Raw genomic sequence first — 24,499 nt, forward strand, 5'->3', positions numbered from 1 at the left:
AGAATACACTACTGACAGCAGTGGAGGTGATCTCACCAAACTTTTTAAAGGTTCCAGACAGTCAAATTGCATGACCTTAGTTTCCAAGTCTAACTTATTCCATGCACAAACCTTAAAACATTGACACCATCCACTTGCAAATTTTGCTTCGTACAGCCAAAGAGATTGATTGATAATAAGAAACACTTGACATTAAGCATGCATTGTGACCTGAAATGAACCTAGCAAGCTTCGTTTGTATGCATCACAACCACAGATACGTCATTTATGCTCTTTCATGTATGTTAACAATAACATAAACAATGACATTTCAATTTCATAAAGTTAACAATTGGGTGGGGCAATACTTATGACGTTTGCATATTTACATTTAACTGCATATCTGTATTAACATCCTTTTGAATCTTTCCATTCGCTTGAGGTGTGGTGACCCTCAGATTAAACCACCACCTCTGTCTCTAATGAAAGCATTGCCCACCACAGAGTACAACATGGAAACAGATCCTTCAGTACAACTTATCCACATCAAGATATTCTAAACTGATCTAGTCCCACTTGCCAGCACTTGGCCAATATCCCACTAAACCATTCCTATTCATATATCCATCCAGATGCTTTTGAAATGTTGTGAAGGAGCCAGTGTTGGACTGGGTGGGCAAAGTTAAGAGACATACAACACTAGTAAAACAGGTTTATTTGGAAGCCCTAGCCTTCGGAGCCCTGTCATTCATCAGGTGGTTGTGGCTTTTAAGATTATAATACATAGAATTTAAAGCAAAAGATTACAGTGTCGTGCAATGGAAATGATACATTGAACAAACCTGGATTGTTAGGTCTTTCATCTTTTAGAATGGGTAGGTCTTGGTTCGTTAATATGTAAATCCCAGAACTTATTTTATGTCAGCTTCTCAAAATAACTAAATATTTTATAACAAAAGATGACATTTCAGCTCAGACAATGCATTGAAGGTGCGAGGTCAGAGTCTGTCTATATCCCAATCTTGAGTCAGGCTAGTTCTATTTCCAATGTGGAATTTGCAAAGTTTTACATGTATTGAGTGCCTGCAGATTGTGCATTTTTTAAGCAAAATAGAATGTATCTACATAATTCTGCAAATACAAAATCACACCATAGACTTGCAAGTGTGTGTGCATGCACATGTGCAAGAGTGTGTTTGCATGTGTGAAAGATTAGTAAAGCGTATGTGGGTGTGAAGGAGTGTAAGCCTGTGACAGGGTGTGTGCATGGGTGATAGTGCGTGTGCGCACGCACGTGGGTGATTGTGTGTGTGTGCGCGTGTGTGTATATATAAGAGAGGGTCTGCGCGAGTGAGAGTTTATGCTAGAGTATGTGTGTGAGAGCGAGAGACACACAGAGCGCGCAAGAGCGAGAGATCGAGAGGGAGTTCGATCAAGAGCGAGAGCGACCGAGAGAGATCGAGAGAGCGAGCAAGATAGAGAGAGCGTGAGATCGATACAGAGAGAGCCAAAGAAAGCGAGACAGACCGACAGAGAGGGAGCAAGACAGACAGAAAGCGAGAGTGAGAGCGTACTGTATAGTGTAGTGGGGTCACCTGTAGTGTGACATGAACCCATGATTCCAGTTGAGGCCTTCCTCACGGGTACCGAACTTGGTTAACAGCCTTTGCTTGGCCACTGTGCATTGTTGCCTATCCCAAAGTCTGCCTTGGAGGACGGTCATTCAAAGATCTGAGGCCAAATGTCTCTTACCACTGAAGTGCTCCCCAACGGAGAGGGAAAACCCCTGGATGTTGATTGTTAGATATTAGATACCCTACAGTATGGAATCAGGCTCTTCAGCCCAACAAGTCCACATTGACCCTCCAAAGAGCAACCCACCCAGACCCATTCCCCAAACCTATATTTACCCCTGACTATGGACTATTTAGCATGGCCAATTCACTTAACCTGCAATCTTTGGATTGTGGGAGGAAACCGGCGCACCCAGAGAAAAACCACGCAGACACGGGGAGAATGTGCAAACTCCACACAGACAATCACCCAAGGCAGGAACCAAATCTGGGTCCCTGGCACTGTGAGGCAGCAGTGCTAACCACTGAGCCACCATGCCATTGTCACTTCATCCATTGTCTTTGGGTCTGCTTGGTCTTGCCAATGTACCATGCATCAGGGCATCCTTGACTGCAGTGTATATGAGATAGACAACATTGGTCAAGTCACAAGAAGCTGCTGCATACACAGTGGATGGTGTACTCACGGGCAATGATGGTATCAGTGTCGACACTCTGACATGTCTTCCAGTGGTTGACATGACAGGGTTGTATGGTGTTATGGTCGATGTTGCCCTGAAGGCTGGGCAGTTTGCTGCGATCAAATAGTCTGTTTAAAGTATGGCAGTTGTTTAAAGGAGAAAAGTGGAGGCTTTGGGAAGGTCTTGGCGAGATGTTCAGGCTGTGAAAAACACAGCATAGTTTTTTGGTTCCTGGGAAGTACTGGAAAACAAAGGGTACCCTATCAGTTGCGACCCGTGCCGGTTTTCTGAAGAGGTCATTACAGTTTCTCGCTGTGGCATGTCGGAACTGGTGATCAATGAGTGCAGCATCGTACCCTAATCTTATGAGGGCATCCTTGAGCACCTTCAGGTGTCTATCACGTTCCTCATCTCAACAGATCCTGCGTATGCACGGCTTGTCCATAGGGGATGGCTGTTTTAATATGATTAGGGTAGAAGCTAGAGAAGTGTAGCATCAGGAAGTTATCTGTAGGTTTGCATTAGAGTGAGGTACTGAGGTGCCCATCCTTGATGCAGATGCACATGCCCAAGAATGAGACAGATACTAAAACAGTAGTCAATGATAAGTCTAATGGTGGGATGAAACTCATTGATATCACTATGTAGTTGTTTTAGTGACTCCTCACCATGAGTCCAGAGGAAGAAAACATAATTAATATATCTGGCGTGTAGTGTTGGGTGGGGGCCCTATGCAGCAAAGAAGTCATGTTTGAAAATGTTTCCACATTGGGATGCAAATTTGGTCCCCATGGCTGTTAGATTAGATTGCAGACAGTGTGGAAACAGGCCCTTCAGCCCAACCAGTCCTCACCGACCCTCCGAAGAATAACCCACCCAGACCTATTCCCCCTCTGACTAATGCACCTAATACTATGGGCAACTTAGCACGGCCAATTCACCTGACCTGCACATCTTTTGGACTGTGGGAGGAAACCGGAGCACCCGAAGGAAACCCATAAAGACACAGGGAGAAATGTGGTTGTTCTGTGTCTCTGGATGAAAAACTGGTTGTCAAAGGTGAAACGTGGTGGTCGAAGGTGAAACGGATAAGTTCCAGGATGGTGCTCGGAGAGTGGCAATTGTTGGTATTGAGCACTAGGGCTGTTGCAGTAATGCAGTCATCGTGAGGGATGCTGGTGTATAGTGCTGAAATGTCCATTGTGATGAGTAATGTTCCCGGTTCGACTAGTCAGTGGGTTGAGTTTCTGTAACAGTGTTGTGACAGAAGCTGGTGGTCCCCTGTACAATGGGTTTCAAGGTGCCTTCGGCATAGCCTGAGAGGATCTCACACAGGGTCCCATTGCCTGATACAATGGGACGCCCAGGTGTGTTGGCTTTGTGTATCTTCGGAAGGCAGGAGTCACCTACGTGACAAGTACATGGGATGAGAGCACGTCAGGAACCCTAAAGGACTGGATCAAAAGTCCTGATCAATGTGTTTAGTTCACAGGTGTGTTCTTTGGTCGGATCGGCCAGTAGTTGCTTGTAGTATCCGTGGTTGTTCAGTTATCAGTACACTTCCTTGCAGTAGCCCTCCAAGACGTATTTCGACAACAACACAAAGTGGCCAAGCAGAGACGAAGTTTGGTACCCATGAGGATGACCTTAATCAAGATCTTGGGTTCATATCATAGGACAGGTGACCCAACTACACTGTACACATACACTAATCTATGGTGTGAATTTCTATTTGCAGATACATTCTATTTTGCTCAAAAAATGCACAATCAGCAGGCTTCAATATATGTAATATTTTGCAAATTTCACTTTGGAAATAGAACCAGTCTGACTCAAGATTGGGATTCAGACAGACTCTAAGCTCACATCTTTAATGCACTGTCTGAGCTGAGATGTCATCTTTTGTCATAAAACCTCAAGTTATCTCGAGAAAGTGACTTGATAGTTGTACTGGGATGTATATATTAATGAACCGAAACCTGCAACCCATTCTAAAAGATGAAAGACTTAACAATCCGAGTTTGTGAAACAGATCATTTCAGTTGCTATAAATTCTGTGTCTTATGATCTTGTACTCCAGAACCACATGAAGGTGCAGTGCTCTGAAAGCTATTACTTCCAAATAAACCTGTTAGACTATAACCTGGTGTTGTGTGAATTTTAACTTTTAAATCTTGTAATTGTACCAGCTCCACTTCTCTAGCAGCTCATTCCATACACACTATACCCTCTATGTGAAGCAGTTGCCCTTAGGCCCCTTTTAAATCTTTCCCCTCTTACCTCTAGTTTTGGACTCCCACATTCCGGGGAAATTATCTTGGCTATTCACCCTATGACTTTATAAACTTCTATAAGGTAGCCCCTCAGCCTCAGATGCCCCAGATAAAGTAGCTCCAGTCTATTCAGACTCTCCCTATAGCTCAAACCCTCCAACCCTGGCAACCTTCTTGTAAACCTTTTCTGAACCCTTTCAAGTTTCACAATATCTTTCCTATGTCACTGAGGCCAGAATGGAATACAGTATTCCAAAAGTGGCTGAACCAACGTCCTACACAGCTGCAACATGACCTCCCAACTTCGATACACACTGACCAATAAAAGGCAAGCATATGAAATGCCTTCATTATTGTCTGCCTGCGGCTCTGCTTTCAAGAAACAATGAACTTGCACTCCAAGGTCTTTTTGCTTAGTAACACACCACAGAACCTCACCATTGTGTGTACAAGTCCTGCTCCGATTGCCTTTCCAAAATGCAGCACCTCTCGTTTATCTAAATTAAATTTATCTGCCACTCCTCAGCCCTTTAGCCCATCAAATCCCGTTGTATTCTGAGGTAACCGTCTTCACCGTCAACCACACCTACAATTTTAGCATCATCTCAAACTTACTTACCATACCTCCTGTGTTCACATCCAAATCATTTATATAAGTAACAAAGAGCAGTGGACCCACCACCAATCCTTGTGGCTCACCACTAGTCACAGGTCTCCAGTCTGAAAAACAATCATCCACCACCCCGCCTCCTGTCTTCGAGCCAATTCTGTACCCAAATGGCTAGTTCTCCCTGTATTCTATGTGACTTAACCTTGTTAACCAGTCTACCATGTACAATCCTGATAAACACCTTATGGAATTCCATAAAGACAACATCCACCATTCTGCCTTCAATCAATCCTCTTTGTTATTTCTGCAAAAATCTCAATCAAGTTAGCGAGGCAGAAAGCCATGTTGACCATCTCTACTCAGTCCTTGCCTTTCCAAATACATGTAAATCCTGTCCCTTAGGAACCACTCCAACAAATTGCCCACCAAGGATTTCAGGCTCACTGGTCTATACTTCCTTAGCTTGTCCTTACCACCTTTCTTAAATAAAAGCATCATGCTAGCCAATCTCCAGTCTTCTCGCACCTCACGTGTGGCTATCGATGATATAATTATCTCAGTAATGGGCCCAGCAATCACTTCCCTAGCATCCCACAAAGTTCTAGGGTACATCTGATCTGGGGATTTATCCACCTTTGTGCATTTTACAACATCCAGTACCACCACCTCTGTAATATGGACAGTTTTCAAGGTGGTGTTATTTAATTCCACAAGTTCTCCAGCTTCTGTATCCTCCTCCACAGTAAACACTGAAGCAAAATACTCATTTAGTATCTCCCACATCTCCTGTAGTTCCACATATTGCTCCTGAAAGACAGCAAGGCTGCCACTGTTCTCTCCTAATTACTCTTAAGTCCTAATGTATTTGTAGAAGCCCTTTAGATTCTACTTAACCCTATCTGCTAAAGCTCTCAGGTCCCTTTTTTGCCCTCCTGGTTTCCCTCAGGTATACTTCTATTGCCTTTGTACTCTTCTTGAGATTCACTCAATCCCTGCTATCTGTACCTGAAACATGCTTCCTTCCTTTTCTTGACCAAAACCTCAATTTCTCTAGTCATCCAGTATTCCCTACAGTTACCAGCCTTGCCATTCCCCCTAACAGGAACATACCGTCTCTGGGTTCTTGTTATCTGGTTTTTGAAGATTTCCCACATCCCAACCATCCCTTTACCTGTGAACATTCACCTGCAATCAACTTTTTAACGGCTTTGCCTAATACCATCAAAATTGGCCTTTCTCCAATTTAGAACTTCAACTTTTAGATCTGGTCCATCATTATTTTGAAACTAATATAATTATGATCACTGACCATAAAGTGCTCCCCACTGACACCTCAGTCACCTGCCCTGCCTTATTTCCCAAGAGTTAGTCAAGTTTTGCACCTTCTCTAGTAGTACACCCACATGCCAAATCAGAAAATTATATATACTTAAATTCCTCTCCATCCAAGTCTTTAACACTATGGCAGTCCCATTCGGTGTTTGGAAAGTTAAAATCTCTGATATTATTTTTACAGATAACGGAGATCTCCTTACATATTTGCTTCTCAAGTTCCTGCTGACTATTGGGGACTCTTACAGTACAATTCCAACAAGATGATCATCCATTTCTTATGTCCAACCAAATCATTTCCCTGGATGTACAGAAAATCTTTCCCAAATGCAGACATAATGTTATCCCTAATCAGCCACTCCCCTGACCTCCTCTGTGTCCCTTTCTATCCTTCCGACAGCATCTATATCCTGGAACATTAAGCTGCCACTCTTAACCAGCCCTTAGCCATATTTCTGTAATTGTTATTAGATTAGATTACATTACAGTGAGGAAACAGGCCCTTTGGCCCAAAAAATCCACACCGACCCGCCGAAGCGCAACCCACCCATACCCCTACATTTACCCCTTACCTAACACTACGGGCAATTTAGCATGGCCAATTCACCTGACCTGCACATCTTTGGAGTGTGGGAGGAAACCGGAGCACCCGGAGGAAACCCACGCAGACACGGGGAGAATGTGCAAACTCCACACAGACAGTCGCCTGAGGCGGGAACTGAACCCAGGTCTCAGGCGCTGTGAGGCAGCAGTGCTAACCACTGTGCCACCGTGCCGCCCACAAATGATATCCCAATCCCATGTCCTCCACCATGCCCGGAGTTCCCCTGCCTTATCTGTGGGGCCTCGCGCATTGAAATAAATTCAGTTTAATTTATCAGCCCTACTTGTACTCTGCTTTGTTCTTGCCTGCCCCAACAGTTTGACTCGCTCCTTTTCCCAACTGCACCAGTCCCAAACTGATCTCTTTTCTCACCAGCTCTCTGGACCTGCCTCTCCCCCCATCCCTGCCCCCACCTCACCCACTAATTTAAATCCTTCAGAGCACCTTGAGAAAATACCTGTGTCAGTATATTAGGCCCCTTCCAATCCATTCTTCTTATACAGGTCACTTCTACCCCAGAAGAGATTCCAAGGATCTAAAAATGTGAATCCCTACCAGCTCCTCAGCCAGGCATTCATCGGCTCTGTTCTCGTTTTCCTATTCTCACCAGCTCATGGCACCAGGAGTAATCCAGACATCACTAGATTTGGGGACCTACTTTTTAAACTTCCTGATTAATTTCCTATGTTCGCTCCTCAGAATCTTATCCTTCTCCCTTCCTACACCATTAACTCCTAAGTGTACAACGACCTCTTGCTGGTCTCTCTCCCCGTCAAATATTCTGCACCTTCTCAGAGAATCCTTGATCCTGGCACATGGAGACAACACACCATTCTGATGTCTCGTTGTCGGCTACAGAAACATCTGATCTGCCTCTGACTAGACAGTCCCCTTCCATAATTAAATCGTTTAGAACCGGGCATACCCCTCATTACAATAGAGCCAGTCTCACCAGAAATATTCCCCGACATTCCATCACACTTCACATTTTCTAAAACAGCAGACTTGTTTGAGATGGAGCGTGCCACGGGAGACTCCTGCACTATATACTTCGACCTTTCCTGGAGGTAACCCATCTACCTGACTGTATCTGCAGTTTTCCTCCCTTCCTAAAACTGCCATGACACCATCTGGTTCCTGTAAATTCCTCATTGCCTCTAACTGCTGCTCCAACCGATCCATGTGATCCAATAGGTTTCACAACCAAACACACTTCTTGTAGATATCATAACCAGGAATACTGAAATTCTCCTTAATTTCCCATGTATGACAGGAAGAGCACATTTTTCTACTAAAGGCCATCTTGCACCTTAATCTACAGACTCAGAAAATAGCAGAGAGATAGTGCTCTCAAAAACACTGCTCCAGGATAACTTAGTATTGCTGTTTCATATTTTGAAGTTTAATCAAATCTCAGTAAAACATAATCAAAAAAACTTCACTCTACTTACTATTGCAGATTTACAAAAAAAAGGCATGGTTACACTTTAAAAAAATAAGCCACTTAGCTGCTCCCCCACTGTGAGCTCTGCCACACAGGTTTCTCCAAGGTCAGTTGTGAACTTAACTGTTTGTTTAGAACAAATTCTGATACCCAGAGATACTTGAAACTAAACAACAGAGGCAGTCAGCTGTGCAAGGTCAATGTCATTTGTTTTACCTCTCACACTGTCCCTGCTAGTTCTCTCTTCCTCCTTTAGTTTTAAAACAATGCTGCTATTTTGATCTCTTCCCCCCACCCCATCACCACAAGTTCCAAAATAATGCAACAGCTCATACAACAAAAATTATTACTCCAAAACAAAAATGAAGGAAATCAACTCCAACACTGAAAATACCTCAAGAAAAAAAAGGAGTTCTTACAGCCACAACATTTTCCCCCATTCTCAGGTCTTGGAATGCCCAGAATCTGTGCTGTCTGATAAAACTATGATAACTTTACTTTTTAGTACATGCAAAGGCCATTGGCTCCAAACACCTGGCCTGTGAAGACTTGCAGATCAGAGTAAGCTGTACCCCTCGTCAAGCTAATAGAGTACAGCTACAACACTTGCATTCAAACAAAGTAGGAAGTTGCCGGTTAGGTCCTGTCTACTAAATAGAGTCAAATATAGCACAGTCAACTATCAGTTATGTTAGTCTGCTTAACTGGCACAGTTAGATGCTATGTTACCTGAAATTTTGGCCCATCATCAATATTTACAAATTTGCTAAGACCAATCTGCACAGCTTAGAAAACAGGTCCAAAATAGGGAGTGGAATGTTTCAATGCAAAGTTATAAATAAGGCTCTCAAACCTTCCACGAGTCTACACTAGCAGTATACAGAAAGCAAGCAGATATACATATTGCATACATACTACCAACAATTTAGAAACTTTCTATTGCCAGACTTTAAAATTTTATCCTGTTTTTTGAACTATGATTTGATACTACATTACAACTGCAATATAGCTTACTACATAATATATCAAATTATGTTTCTTGTCACCTCCCTTTCTTGGAAACCATTCACAGAGGGGGAAGCATCAAGGAATACAGGAATAGTATGTGATGTTATGAGGAGAAGGGTTGACACTATTCCATGCAAAGTGCAAGAGTTCAGTGCCTAGTGCCAGGATTTTGTACATCTGCTTAGGGCTGGAAATAAATTTGCAGCAGGAGAAAGATCCAGTAGACCTGGTACATTGTAGGTACAACAACATGACTAGAGCTAAGAAAGAGGTTGTGCACATTGAATTTGAGGAGTTAGGCACTAAACTGTAAAGTAGAACCTCAAAGTTTATAATACCCAGTTACTAAAATCTTGTGAAACTTGACATTGGGTATGTAAAAATTAGAGAGATGAATATTTATTCAAAGACTCATATGACAGAAGTCGGTTCTAGTTTCTGGGCTACTGGGACCAATACTGGGGAAGGTGGAGACTGGACCATTGGGACAGCTTACACCTGAACCATGCTGGGGCCAGTGCTCTTGTGAACTGTATAACTAGGGAAGTTAGAAGGTTTTTAATCTAAATCATAGAGGCAATATGGAATGATATGGTACGTCAAATAGCAGAGACAAACTAAGGAAGAAAATAATCAAGAGGTATGAGGATCAGAAAATGGCAGTAAGGGACAGAGAGGGGAACAATCCCTGGGAATACATCAAAAGTCAAGACCAGATGTTACAAAAATAACAAAGAAAACAAAAGAAGGCTCTGAATCTGTGTGTAGCATCCACAACAAAATAAACAAATGTATAGTGCACATTAAAGTGAATAAACATGATCCACTATCCATAATAAAGATGTGGCTGCAGGATGACAATGCTCGAGTCCTGAATGTTGAAGAATACATGATTCTCAAGGAAAATGGGAAGCATAGTGCAGGGGGCGGGGGGGGAAGAAGAGGTTGGAAGCACTGTCAATCAAAGATGGTATTTCTTCAACAGTTACAGATTATCTTAGTTCAGGAGAACAGGATATACAATCAAATTTCAAATGAGTAATAATATAGAAACCAATACCAGAGTGTTATTATTTAAAATGGGAAAGAACTGAAAACAACCTTCAATAACAGCCAATGAGGAATGGACAGTAGTCAATTACAAATAGGTTCCTCTGATATTGCAACAAAATATTACAGGTGATTTATGAAATTCTAACAGCAAGTCTATTTGATATTAGGAAATCTCAGGCTAAACTACGGAAACATTTTCATGGCCATGATTATATAAAGTTATGGTGATGTTTTGCCAGATACGCAACCTATATCAGGTAGTGGAAACCCCCAACCATCATTTGAAACTACTCTTTGAATACTAATTCCAGTTTTCAAAGAGACATTCAGCAAAGTTAATAGATTTTTTAGGACCCCTATTTCAAATCAAGAGTGGGAATCAGTGTCTTTTAACAATTACAATGTTTCAAGATTTCTTGAAGCAGCGCCTTTCAGAAAAAATACAGTAATATGGTAATGGAACAATTTGTTCACCTGTTTTAAACAAGATATGGAATACTCAAGGAAACAAAATTTGACATTTATTTGAATATTTGAGACAATGATAAAATAAATAATAAATAAACTTATCATCCACAATCTCGAGCATTACAAAGTCAGCCTCAAATTTTACATACTACGATTAGAGCTTATTGTTGGGTATGTCCTAATGATCAGAATGAAGAAATTGCATTGATACTGTTTGCCAAAAATAATATAATCCCGAACACAGTATAATTTTGACCATATGCTAAGAACTACTGACACAACTCTCAAGGGTGGCTAAAAAGCATTTTGAAAAGTGGTCATAAATAGTGAAAGCTAAAACAGATAAGGTGGCCAAATTCTTTTTTTTTGCTGAAATTAGTACTGTGCTATATTAGTACTGTTATTTGCCTCCGGGGAAACATTAAAAGCAAGATTCACTGGACAAGAAATCAAAAAGCAACTCAATTGTGTGAATTATGTAGACAGTTCTCCAGGTAGGTGGAAACATCAGCAAGTATGTCATGTTAACATGTTGGAGCAGTACAATGACAAGTAGGATAATCACAAAAGAAATCCATTATAGTTGTATAAAACAGAGTAAAATAAAGATAACACAATGATTTCAGAATAAACCAGAAATTCTAACGTCAAAGCTAATCTTTCAGTAATCAAATTAGATAATAAATACCAAGGTGCTTAAAATTTTAACTGAAATATTCTGCTAACTTCCAGAAAAGTGCTGAAATTATTTACAAGGATTGGTATAAACTTATGAATCAATTTGTGTGAATGGGCTAGAAATAACTCTTTGTCTACACACGATATCAACAGAGGATACTTTACCTATAAATCCACATCCTTGCACATTTACTTCAAAAAGATTAGTGAGAGATTAGTTTATAAACAAAACTTGCTGGGAAAACACAGCAAGTCGACCAGCATCTGTGGAGACAAAGCTAAGTTCGTGTTTTGGGTCGAGTGACCCTCGTCAGAACTGGATTTAATTCATGTTGGACAATAACATTATTGAACAAAAGAAGCTGGAACTCTGCAATCTTGATGGCTCTGAAACTCATGGACCACAAAATTCTATGTACTGATTATTGGTAAGTTAACATAATTACAGACAGGTTAACATCCAGATTCCATACTTTAAGGTTATGGTGAGAGAATTGGACATGCCTGATTTGTTCCACAAAAATTAATCTGCCAAAAGGGTATTGGCAAGTTTCATTGACTGGTATAGCCAAAGAATTAGTAGCTTTTGTATCCTTATATGGACTCTGTCAATTAAATAACTGCATTGACAAATTGGTCATGTTCAGCCAAACCTAGAAAAACAATTTATATCACTTAAAAGAACTCCTTGATCACAGAGTCAGAGTCAATTTGGTCATAAATCTAGTTAAAAGTGAATTTTCCAATTCAAAATATACTTGGGCCACTTTGTGAGACAAGGCCAAGAAGCAATTAGAGAAGAAAGCAAGCAATGGCTTCTTCAAATTATTATGTGTCCTCCACAAAACATTGCAATATACTAGCATGAATGAATTTTATCAGCATTTATTTTGAACTTCAGCACTATAGTAGTTCTGTAATTATAGTAGTAATTACAGAAAGAAATTTGAATGATAACAAAGAATGCCAGAATGCCTTTGACAATTTGATAACTGTACTTATGGGAAGCCTTGCAAATTGGCTGCCAATTGATACAGTTTTGTCAAAATAAAACAACAGGAGAATGGAATAGCAATTCGATTATTTTCCCAAGAAATTAAATATATTTCAACAGAAACATTTAATGCTAGACGAAGAGATAATGAGCCTTGAATTGGCTCCACTGAATTTTGATGTTCAAACATACAACGAATCTGCAGAAACTGGTATCATATGGACCACAATCCTTTGGATTGTTTGAAGAGAGTCTCAGACAAAAGTTGAAGACTGTTTTCTTGGATTTTAATTTACAACCATAGACGTTGAGGATCATTAATCTTCCTATCAAGGACAATATTGTAACAGATACTTTGTTAAAGCAATTATGAAAGAAAATTATTGCTATGGTTTTTCTTTGAAGATTCAAAGCAATGAGAATTCATATGGAAGTTTGCAGGCTGTCAGAACTGAAAGGAGGATCAGACTATTTGATCTGGAAATAAGTCTAAAACTTTTGTTACAATTCGAGGAGGAAAACTAAGAAGAGTCAGTTGAGTAATAAATTAAAGTGCTACAGCAGGAGTTATAGTTCTCTCGGATTCAGGATATGAAAAGGATATTCGCAAGGAAAAGGGTAACTCTTCGCAAGCTATAGTTAGGTTACAATCGTTTCAAGTTGACTTGTATACCTATAGTTTTATTTGTTGCATTTATTTTGTTTATTAAACCTATGCTCATGTTACAAAAACCTTGACTGCCTTAAGTGAATATGTTCAATGGTGAACCGCCATAGTAAGCAAAAATAAAACTTACGACCTATCAAGCCAAGTTTCATTCTTGGATCTAAACTGTCTGGTATTACCATCAATTAGGATCATAAAAAATTTCTGAAACTGCTGACAGGAAGTCTAGGACATGAATGACACTTTGATGTTTATCACATTTAAATTAACAGAATTAAATCAGTGAGTATATATTTGTTGATAATGAATGACAGCATTTACAGATACGATTTTTGCAACATTTATTCTTTATTTTAGAAATCTTCGTTACAATAAATGTGTCTTATAGGCCATTTATAAAGCCAGTTATTCCCAGTTATTTACATTACAAAACATTTACTTTCTCTTCTGTTAATTCAAGTACTAACATTCAAAATATAAAGTCTATGTTCTTCACAAATATATTCCGTTTACCAAATTTTGAGGGACCCCTCTCATTTATTCCTATAGTGAATCTATACACCTTTCAAAACCAGCAACTGATTTAGCACGAACGAGGGAGATCATCTACCCGGCCGATCCTAGTTGAATCGCTAAAGATAAGCGCCTGTTCCAGTGGGCATTTATCAGGGCCTGGGCTTGGCTGACCAATGGTTCTAGCCAAAGCCTTCTTGCCTTGGCACATTCCTTCAACAACATAAACACACATCATAACACTCAGTTCGATTTTTATTTAAAATACCTGAACCTCTAAAATCATATAATCACAGGAAGCTTAATTTATCCAGACATTCATGATTTTGACAACCTCTGTCTGATATCCACTTAACCAACTTCTCTCCAAGTAGAACAGTTCCAAATTCTTTAATCTATCTGCATAACTAAAATTTCTTATCCATGAAACTATTATTGAAACACTTTTGCGATTTTTCACACGTTCACACCCTTCCTATATTATGGTGTCCAGAACTGTACACAGCACTCGAGGTTAGGTCTAACAAGTGTTTTGTATAAATTCATCATCATCCCCTTGCACTTGTACTCTATGCTCCAATTAATAAAGCTGAAGATATTCTCTCGTCATTAATTGCTTTCTTAACCTGTCTTGCCACTTTTGTGATTTGTGCACATATATATCCGGGTCCCTCCTTTCCTGCACTCCTTTTGAAAGTGTATCCCTGAATTTATAGTGTCTGTCCATGCTCTTCATAGCAAAATGCATCACCTAACTTCCCTGCATTATACCCCTTTTGTCACTTATCTGCTCACACCACTAACTTGTCTCTGTCCTTTTGGAGTTCTCCACTGCCCTCCTCACAGTTTGTAATTGTTCCAAATTCTGTCAAGTTTGAAATAGCTCTCTGAACAGCTATATCTCCATCATTAACATACATCAGGAAAATTGGATAAAATAGCAAACAAATTGGATGTTTGCATTTTGTCTCACGCCACTTGTAACTCAAAATTACAGAAATGTGCTGCCCTACGTGTCATCTTATACTTCAGGTATAGTAGTCCCATGGGGACAAATGAAACATACAACTCTAGTAACGCATGCCCTTCTATGAACAATGATTTCAGCGCAGGTATGGTTTGGAGGATTGGATTGGGTGGACAAAGTTAAAAATCACACAACACCAGGCTATAGTCCAACAGGTTTATTTGGAAGCACTAGCTTTCGGAGCACTGCTCCTTCATCAGGTAAATGTGGAGTCCAAAGTTCCATGATTCGTTGGAATTCCTTTCTTCAAAACACTGCATGCAGAATCGTTAAATATTTTTAAGGCAGAGGTAGACAGATTCCTGGTTACCAAGAGGTTGAAAGATTATTCCTTGTTCGTATGTTCATATGAAATATCACAAAGAAAGACTCTCTTTGGCATAACAGCAAATTTCTTTGAAAGAATCTTGCATTGCTACTGGTGACTCACAAGCTTACCTATATTGAATAATACGAATGATACTTACATAACATAGGGCCTTAAGCTATTATAACCTTTACACAAATCGGTTACAAAAGGATTTTGGTGTTGTCCTGACAAAGTCTTCGGAAGTTATTGCTCAGTTGTACAGAGTTTATTTGAAGTAGCCTGCTCAGAGAGAAATTATCATTCCACATCATCTCAACACTATGCAAAAGACAATATATTCAGTTAGGTAGAGGTTGCAACATGGAACAGGCCATTCAGCAACTCCACACTAAAATTAGATAGTCACCAAATAAACTGCGATGACAGACAATCTCAACTGTGCCAAAAGTAAGGAGACCTAATATTTAAATATTTTAGATTGAAAAAGTAATTTCATAGTCCACATACCTCAGAAGGGTGCCGCAGTTCTTGTTTGACCTGACTAGGTGTTGCAGACCACACAATATTTGCATTATTCGAAGGCATTGAAGGTGAAGCGCATATATTTCCATTCTTCAACTGCTCAGCTGAACGAGATCTTGGTCCCTGCCATCCTAGCACAGTTTCTGAAAAAAATATTGCAGCAGCATATTACTAGTCCCACATTTTGGCAAGTAAACTGGCTTATTTATAGTATAGTAAAGTTATTTTTAAAAAAACACATCTGCAGTCTAATTCACACAATTTACTTCATAAGTTAACTATGCAGGAATATATTATCTATGCAGATTCATAGGGTCAGAATCATTGAGATATGCAGCATGGAAGTAGACCCTTCAACAGATCTGGCAGCATCTGTGGAGAAAGAAACAAGTATTGATATTGTGAGACTAATATGACTCTTCAATGTAACCAACATATTTAGTTTTTATTCCAGATTTTCAGCATTCATGAATCCAGATGATGTCACAAGTAATTAAGTCAGATACCAGAATGAAATCTGGCTGATAGATTTGTTTTTAAACATAACAGCGTTGCACTGAAACGTGAGCTCACAAGGCTACAGATTTCACCTTAAGGATTAAAAAAAGTATTTTTTTACACAAAATAAATAAATAAAACTAAACAATCTATAAGTAACACAGTTTCGAAGAATTAAAGACATGTGACAAAGCCAAATTGATCTACTTTCCAACATCAATTTACTGTTAATCAAAATCCAGAGAAATGTTCCTTCTCTGTCCAAACTGCAGGTTCGATTTCACTGTTTCTTCCCAGTTCCAGTCCTGTGAGCTGCGAAGATTTCAACACTCAAATTTTTCACACAACTAACAGCATAAAACATAAGAGCTGAAGGAGGCCACTTGCCCCATAGAGTCTGCTATTCAACGAGATCATGGCTGATGTGATAATCCATACCTACACTTGGCTGCCTTTTGCCCATAATCTTTGATTTCCTTCCTGATTAAGAATCTGTCAATTTCAGCCTTGAATATACTTATCCATGCAGCCTTTACAGCCCTGTCCAGTAAAGAATTCCACAAATTAAACTTCAAGATGAAATTCCTCCTTACCCCTGTACTAACCGGGCAACTCCTTGCTCATGTGTTTTGTACTTCGACTCACCCATGAGAGAAACCAGCCTCTCCACATGTACCCTATCAAGCCCCCTAATCTAGCATGTTTCAATATAGTTGCCTCTCATTCTTCTAAACACCAGTGAGTACAGGTCCAACATAGTCGACTTCTCCTCTGAAGAAAGTTCTCTCCATACCAGAAATCACACTATTAAGCCTTCTCTGGATTGTCTCTTATGCTGATATATCTTTCCTTTGATAAGGGAACAAACCTATTCACTGTAATCTAGGTGTGGTCTGACTAGCGCCTTGTACAATTGTAACAAAAAACTTATTTTTATTATCCATCCTCTTTGAACTAAAGGCTAACTGTTCGCAAATCTCCCCTACTACCTGCTGAACTTATAGCCTAGGTTTTTATAATCTAATCTAATCTAATCTAATCTAAACTTCTGCACAAGGACTCCCAAATTCCTCTGACAGATGAGACTTCCTCAGGCTTGTCAGAGAGTTCTAACAAAATTCCTGGTCTGGAAGTTTCACTGACCAAACGGCTTCCCTAAAGTAACCAATTCTCTCAACTGTTCTAAACAAATTTTTCCCACGAGAAACTATACTTGTTTATGAGCACTGTCAGTTCTCCTTCGAACTGAACCCAAAAACTTCTGAAACAAAAATAAACACATCACCAAATCTCCTGTAGCTAGTGACTTAGTCTTTTCTCCCTCCTGCCATAAATCCTCCTTTATATAAAAAAAATTCCATTAACATTTCAGGAATCCTTGCAGTTACCTGCCTCTCGTACACACACTGGTTTTAAATCATGCTTCTAGAAAGAGTGACCTAGTTAATTTCAAAACCAATTCACAAAAAATAGACCATTACATTAATTTCAAAGCCACACTGTTTTCTAAAAAAAAAGATATAAATCTCACATCACAATACAAACATGGGAGTAAAGGGATGGCAATGGCTCTGGTACAGAATTGGCTAAGGGATAGTAAGCAAGAGTCGTAGTGAACACATTTTTTGACTCCAGGAATGTGTGTAACTCACTCCCATTGTGGTATCAGGGCCGTTGCTTTTCCTAATGTACATAAACTGGCTTGGACTTCAAAAAAGGGAATGCAATCTCTAAGTTTGTGAATTACATGAAGTTTGACAAAGTAATAAACAGCGAACAGCATAGTAGCTGATTTTAAGAGGATGGATAAATGCAATTTATGATAATGCAATTTCACTGAGATGCATTTTGGGAGAAACAACATAAAGGGACATTTGTTTTTTTTTTAAGGTGAAATGTAGAAAGAACTGAAGGTGCATATTCACAAATCATTGCCAGCTCTGAACAAACGTAGGATACTTGGCTTAGATTGCGAAGATAAGGAAGTCATGTTAAATCTTTGAAAATAACTGGTTATGTTTCCGCTGAAATACCATGTGCAATTTGCACACCACATTTCAGCAAGGAGATCCATGGACAGCATACAGAAATTCTTCCAGGTTGATATCAAGGATTGGAGAGTTCCAAAGCAGAGTCTGTTCTTCGTATTAAGGTTAAGGGGAAACTAAACATTTATTCAAATGTATGAGAAGTTTTGATAAAGCAAGGAGGAGAAATTATTTCCTCTGGCAAGTTGGTCAGTGACCAGAAATCAGAAATATTAACTAATTGGCAAAAAAACTTAAGTAATTTCTTCACAGGATTGTTAAAGCTCAAAGCAAGTCTAACACTGCCCGTATTCCTAAAGTTGTCAGAAAACCATAAGATGTTAGAGATGCTATCTGGTCTAATGTGGAGGAATTCATGAGCCAAAAAAATGTGTTAAAAACCACATCTTTTTGTTTCTTGTGTTTTTGGACTCTGGACCAAATAAAGGGACATGCTGCTTTAAACCAAGACAACTGCACAAAAAGGAGCTGCAGTTTTAGAAATCATGATTACTGGAATATTAGATTAGATTAGATTAGATTACTTACAGTGTGGAAACAGGCCCTTCGGCCCAACAAGTCCACACCGCCCCGCCGAAGCGTAACCCACCCATACCCCTACATCTACATCTACCCCTTACCTAACACTCCGGGCAATTTAGCATGGCCAATTCACCTGACCTGCACATCTTTGGAGTGTGGGAGGAAACCGGAGCACCCGGAGGAAACCCACGCAGACACGGGGAGAACGTGCAAACTCCACACAGTCAGTCGCCTGAGGTGGGAATTGAACCCGGGTCTCTGGCGCTGTGAGGCAGCAGTGCTAACCACTGTGCCACTGTGCCGCCCATAAATATACTGAATTGTGTATAACATTGTGCTTTCTTTAAGCAGTGACAGCAGAAGTAGGCATGACCTAGCCAGTGAGCTTTACACTAAGGCAGAACAGCTTAACAATAACTTTCTAATTAGCTCCTGCTTTTGTAATCATGGCTTGAGTGAAGCGAACACCGAGATCTATCTAGCTTGCAAAGTGAAAGCATTAAAAAATCTGTTTCACTGTCTCTCTCGCTCATATATGGAGGTACTAGGACGTCTGCAGTAACAATCTGAGTCTTCCACTCATATTTCTCTGCAAATCACCTTTTGAAGCAAGAATAAAATAAACCAACACAATGAGAAAGGACAAATTCTCAACTAGTGAACAAAGGAAAGCACTAGTGTGCAAACAACCTTGTGTCAACAGCAAAGAACTAAAAACAGATGATTGAAAGAAAAAACAATTAATCAAATTCTGTGAAGCAGACTGGTGCAAACTATGCTTCCCTTTTTCTTTCCTTTTTCCACCCTTAACATCCATACTCGTCTGTATATATCTGTGAAGAAAGGAGTTTTAGAAGGGACAGAGTTTAAGTTGTAGACTGATAAGTTAGCAATTCAAATTTCATAACTGTCATTGGATAAAGACAACTTGTTTGCAATTCAAATGTTTTTTTTATTAAGTCCAGAAACCTGCTGAGGGCTTTCTTTTAATTGGTGTTCATCAGTCAAGGACTTTGAATAGATTAACTAAACCTTTCCATGTCTGAGTTGAATCTTGGAATAGTGAGGTTTGACTTCCAGTGTAATAGCCTTGTGAATCGTGACAACAGTCACCTCTAAAACAACTGGCAGGCACTGACTTCAACCTGTTCTGAAGATCTGTTTGATTTCAGTAAGCAGTTCTTCGCTGATGTTAAGGCAAGAGAATTACTCCCTTGCTGATTTTAGATGAATATGACCTCATGACAATCCTCCTTCCCATTCTCTTCCTTCTTTTATCAGCTTATACTCCATTCAATCTAAATCATTCCAAAGGGAATAAGAACAAAGTTCCCTCAAAGTTTTTCCATTCAAAAACAGAATAAATTTTGTCATTTACACAAATGTCCAAGATAATATTCAGATGTGCATCACCAATAGAAATAACAGAACATATTTTACAAGTTAGCATAGATACGAAAGAAGAAGAAAGAATATCACGGTAAGGTACTGACTGACACATTTCTTGTAGTCCAAGGCTAACCAGATAAACAAAATTCAATTTAAAATTATCACAATAACATTTGAAGTCATAACATCTGGACTTAGTCGGTGTCATAATATTTATAATACTTCACATGAGATATTCATTAATTTATATATTGTAATTGATATTTTAGTCATTTAAGACAAGAAATGTTAACCTAGTAGTGATGGTCTAAGACAAGACAGAAAATTTGACAAGCTCAAAATGGAAAGATCAGGAGGCTTGCCTTTTGAATTGATACAAAATATGGTAAAATCAACTTTGAGTGTCCATTTGAGCAAGTAATTTCTTCACAATGTGATGAAATTGAGAGATTATAAAAATAATATTTTAATACTGTTTATGGCAATTTTAGGTTCTTGGAATTCTAAGTAAACATACAGGAGTTAATCAATAGTTTTAAACAAAAACGAATTCACAATTTCAAGCTAGAGGAAGTCAGTCAGAGCTCCTAGGGAACTACCAAAGTACTTACAGGAAGAACTTTACAGACTTATCTTCAATCTGTGTTGGGAAGTCATTCAAGAGAGAAGCATTTGCCAATTGGCATTCAGAAGAAATGGAGCTAAAGAAATTTAATCACAGAATAAGTTATTATTAATCCTAGATCAAAGTGCTAGGATAGTGGAAAAAAAGTTGTTTTAATTTTTTAAAAGGAAATAAATTAAAGCTGCATCATGGATTGCACAGTCCTGGAAGGAAACTAAGTCAGCAGCATAGTAGTAATAACAATAATAATGATAACAATAACAATGACTATTTTAAAAAGTTATACTCTCAAAGTACTAATGGAAAAAGTATTATTCCCTTGAAAGCAAGCTACACTGAATCTTGCTAGAGATACAGCACTCGATGTTCTTAGAATTGTAGCAATTGTTGTAAGCTGTCGTAGGGTACTGATTCTGACAGAAAGGTGCTGTTTCTTTTCAATTTGTCAAGTATGTTTGGATTATATCGACTATGCACTTAAAAATATTTGAATCTATGCTAAGAGGGTAGTGCTTTTTTCCTTGATCAATATTTCTGTTGCAAATAAACTTGTGTGCTTATGTTTTATTAGATCATCTCAGGAGAACAATAATAAAAATAACACAAACAATCCATCCAGCTGGGTTCCTGTAGGGGATCTAACCTATCCCACATTAAAATCAATTGGGAATTACCCCATAAAAATTGGGGCCACTTGATCATAATAACATCAGAGTCAGACAGAAGTAAAAGTATTTATAGAGTCAAAGTTATACGGCATGGAAACAGACCCTTTGATACAACTCACCCAGGTCAAACAGATAACCTAACCTAATCTAGTCCTATTTGCCAGCATTTGGCCCATTTCCCACTAAATCTTTCCTATTCATATACCCATCCAGATGCCTTTTAAATGTTGTAATTGTACCCACCTCAACCAGCAGCTTGTTCCATACATGCACTACCTTCTGTATGAAAATTTTGCCCCTCAGGTCTGTTTTAAACTTTTCCCCTCTCACCTTAATCCTATGCCCTCGAGCTTTAGACTCCCACACACTAGGAAAAATACCTTAGCTATTCACCCTATCATGCCCCTCATGATTTTATACACCTCTATAAAGGTCACTCCTTAGCCCAAGGAAAATATCCCCAGTTTATTCAGCCTCTCCTTATAGCTCAAACCCTCCAGTCCCACCAACGCCCTTGTAAATCTTTTCTGAATCCTTTCAAGTTGAACATAAATCTTTTTAGCAGGGTGACCAGAATTGAACATGGAGAGAAATTGGCTCATGAACCTGTTTGATTTATTATTGTCACATGTACTGAAATAGAGTGAAAAATATTGTTTTTCATGCTATCCAGCCAAATCATATCTTACATAAGTACATCAGGATAATAGAACAGAATGCAAAATATAGTGCATAGAAAAGTAGACTTTAGTACGTTTGAGGTCCATTCAAAAGTCTGAGAGTGGCAGGAAGAAGCTGTTCTTCAATCTGTTGGTACATGTTTTCAAACTTTTCTATCTTCTGCCTGACAGAAAAGGCTGAAGACAGTACAACCAGATGTGAGAGGGGTCTTTGATTATTTTGGCTGCTTTCCTGAGGCAACCAGAAGTATAGTCAGAGTAAATGGAAGGAAGGTTGGTTTGCATGATGGACTGGGATGTGTTCACAACTCTAATTTCTTGTAGTCTTGGCAGATCAGTTCCCATACCAAGCAGGGATCATCCGGAGAGGATACATTTTACAATGTATCTATAAACATTGCTAAGAGTCAGTGTGGACATGCGAATTGCCTTAGCCTTCTGAGGATGTAGAAGCATTGGCGTGCTTTATTGACCATTGCGTCGACGTGTTTGCACCAGGACAGACTGTTAGTGATATTTACTCCTAGGAACTTAAAGCTGTTGACCACCTCCACCTCAGCACCATTGAGACAGACAGGGGTGCATCCTCTACTCCAGTTCCTGAAGTTAATGGCCAGCTACTTCATTTTGCTGCAATTGAGGAAGAGATTGTTGTCTTTACACGATGGCATTAAACTGTCTACCTCTTGCCTGTACTCTGTCTTGTTACTGTTTGAGATCCAACCCCCAGTGATGGCGTCATCAACAAACTTGTAATTGTTTTCAGTTTGTCAACGCCATCAGACTTCAGTTCAATTGGCTTTCAGTATCTTGGGCCTTGTTTAAATTAATTGACTAAATTCAAACTAGTGGCCAAAACATCAAAACAAGCCCAAGGTATCCAACCACTCATCCGATTGATAGGTTTCCAATTTGTAACTGTCTGTGCATCTACAGCTGCTTGCAGACATATTTTTACATCTCTAAGCTTTGATATGCACCTGAGCTCTTAAAAGGACCACATATTTTTCTCCACTATCATTATTACCAACAAATCCTAACTTCCTGCCTTCTAATTCATGAGTACTCTATACAACTTTATGACAGTATGTAGATTTCCTGTATAGGTCAGGATCACCACACTTAAATGCCTCAGAACTGGATTTCAGCAGGGAGTGGATCTCCCGTTCATCCGTGGTTTTGAGTTGAGGAACTCTGATTAACCAAGTATTTTGGCAGTTCTCTATACACTTCCCGATAAAGTCTGATGGTGGTGGCAGACTCATTTCAGTTGGCCACTGAGTTCTTGAATATTGACCAGTCCACCAATTCTAAGTAGACACATAGTAAGCTCATCCGTTACCTTAGACTAGCTCTGTACAATTTTCTGTGTGAGATTCTCACGCTTTAGCTTCTCCTGACTTACAAGCTGAAAGAGCACAGCCTTTCGGTCCAATTTTTCAAACTTCAGACGGAGGCTGGAGTGGTAGGCATCTTTGAAGGGTGTGCAGCAAGGTCAATGATGTTTGGGTCTCTGGTGGGAGAGGAGGCTTGTTGATGGTATCTTGGTAGCACACTTGAGGTTGGCCTGTTTGAAGTCACCAAACATGATGAACAAGGCTTTGGGGAATTCCATCTCAAAGCTATTCATAACGGCGCATATTTCATCAAGTGCACTCTTCGCTTTCATATGGAGTGGGATGCAAACTGCTGTCAGGATAGCAAAATAATGAAGAGTGATGGCCAGAGAAAGACAGTGCTCTTACAACTTAAGTAAATACAGAGGGAGAAAACTACATCTCAGAATTAGTGAAAAGATAGTTCTTGGCAAAAACAAAGTGAAGAAAGCCTACAGTTTTATTTAAACTTAAAAAGCTATGTACAATATTTTGAAGTAATAAACCAGCTCACCATTAAGTAAACTGTCATTCAAAAATGAAATTGATAAAGGCAAAGGAAGTACACATGGTTTAAAAAGCCCATTAAATATCATGGGATTTGGGAACACTAACACATACAAGTTTCTCTCCAAGTAACTCACCATCCTGACTTGGAAGTATGTCGCTGCTCTTTCACAGTTGCTAGGTCTAAATCCCAGAATTTGCTCTTTAACAGTATTGTGGGCCTAACTACCGCACATAGACTATACCTGTTCAAGGCAGCAGAACATCATCTTAAAGGGTAACTAGGGACAGGCAATAAATGCTGACAAGCTAATGGCACCCACATCCAATGAGCAAACAAAAAGAAACCTCGCAAAAGCATTTGCATTCTTAGCTACACACTAGTGTGGAAAGAAATAGGAAGTTTGTCCAGATGAATGGATGGCTGGAGAGATAGTGCAGGGAGGGCGG

At 39.4% G+C, this 24,499-nt stretch overlaps 1 protein-coding gene across 4 annotated transcripts in view; it reads right to left on the reverse strand.

Moving 5' to 3' along the window:
• Positions 1–24,499, reverse strand: part of osbpl10b (oxysterol binding protein-like 10b) — a 256,531-nt gene that overhangs the window by 118,741 nt on the left and 113,291 nt on the right. For all 4 annotated transcript variants that reach the window (XR_011955038.1, XM_072560690.1, XM_072560692.1 and 1 more), the window contains one exon: positions 15,722–15,879. Coding sequence is in view for 3 of the 4 variants with exons in the window: in XM_072560690.1 (XP_072416791.1) it covers positions 15,722–15,879 (158 nt within the window). In the remaining variant the exon portion in view is untranslated. The remainder of the gene's footprint in view (positions 1–15,721; positions 15,880–24,499) is intronic.

This window comes from Chiloscyllium punctatum, chromosome 41, assembly GCF_047496795.1.
Source record: "Chiloscyllium punctatum isolate Juve2018m chromosome 41, sChiPun1.3, whole genome shotgun sequence".
NCBI classification, from domain to species: Eukaryota; Metazoa; Chordata; class Chondrichthyes; order Orectolobiformes; family Hemiscylliidae; genus Chiloscyllium; species Chiloscyllium punctatum.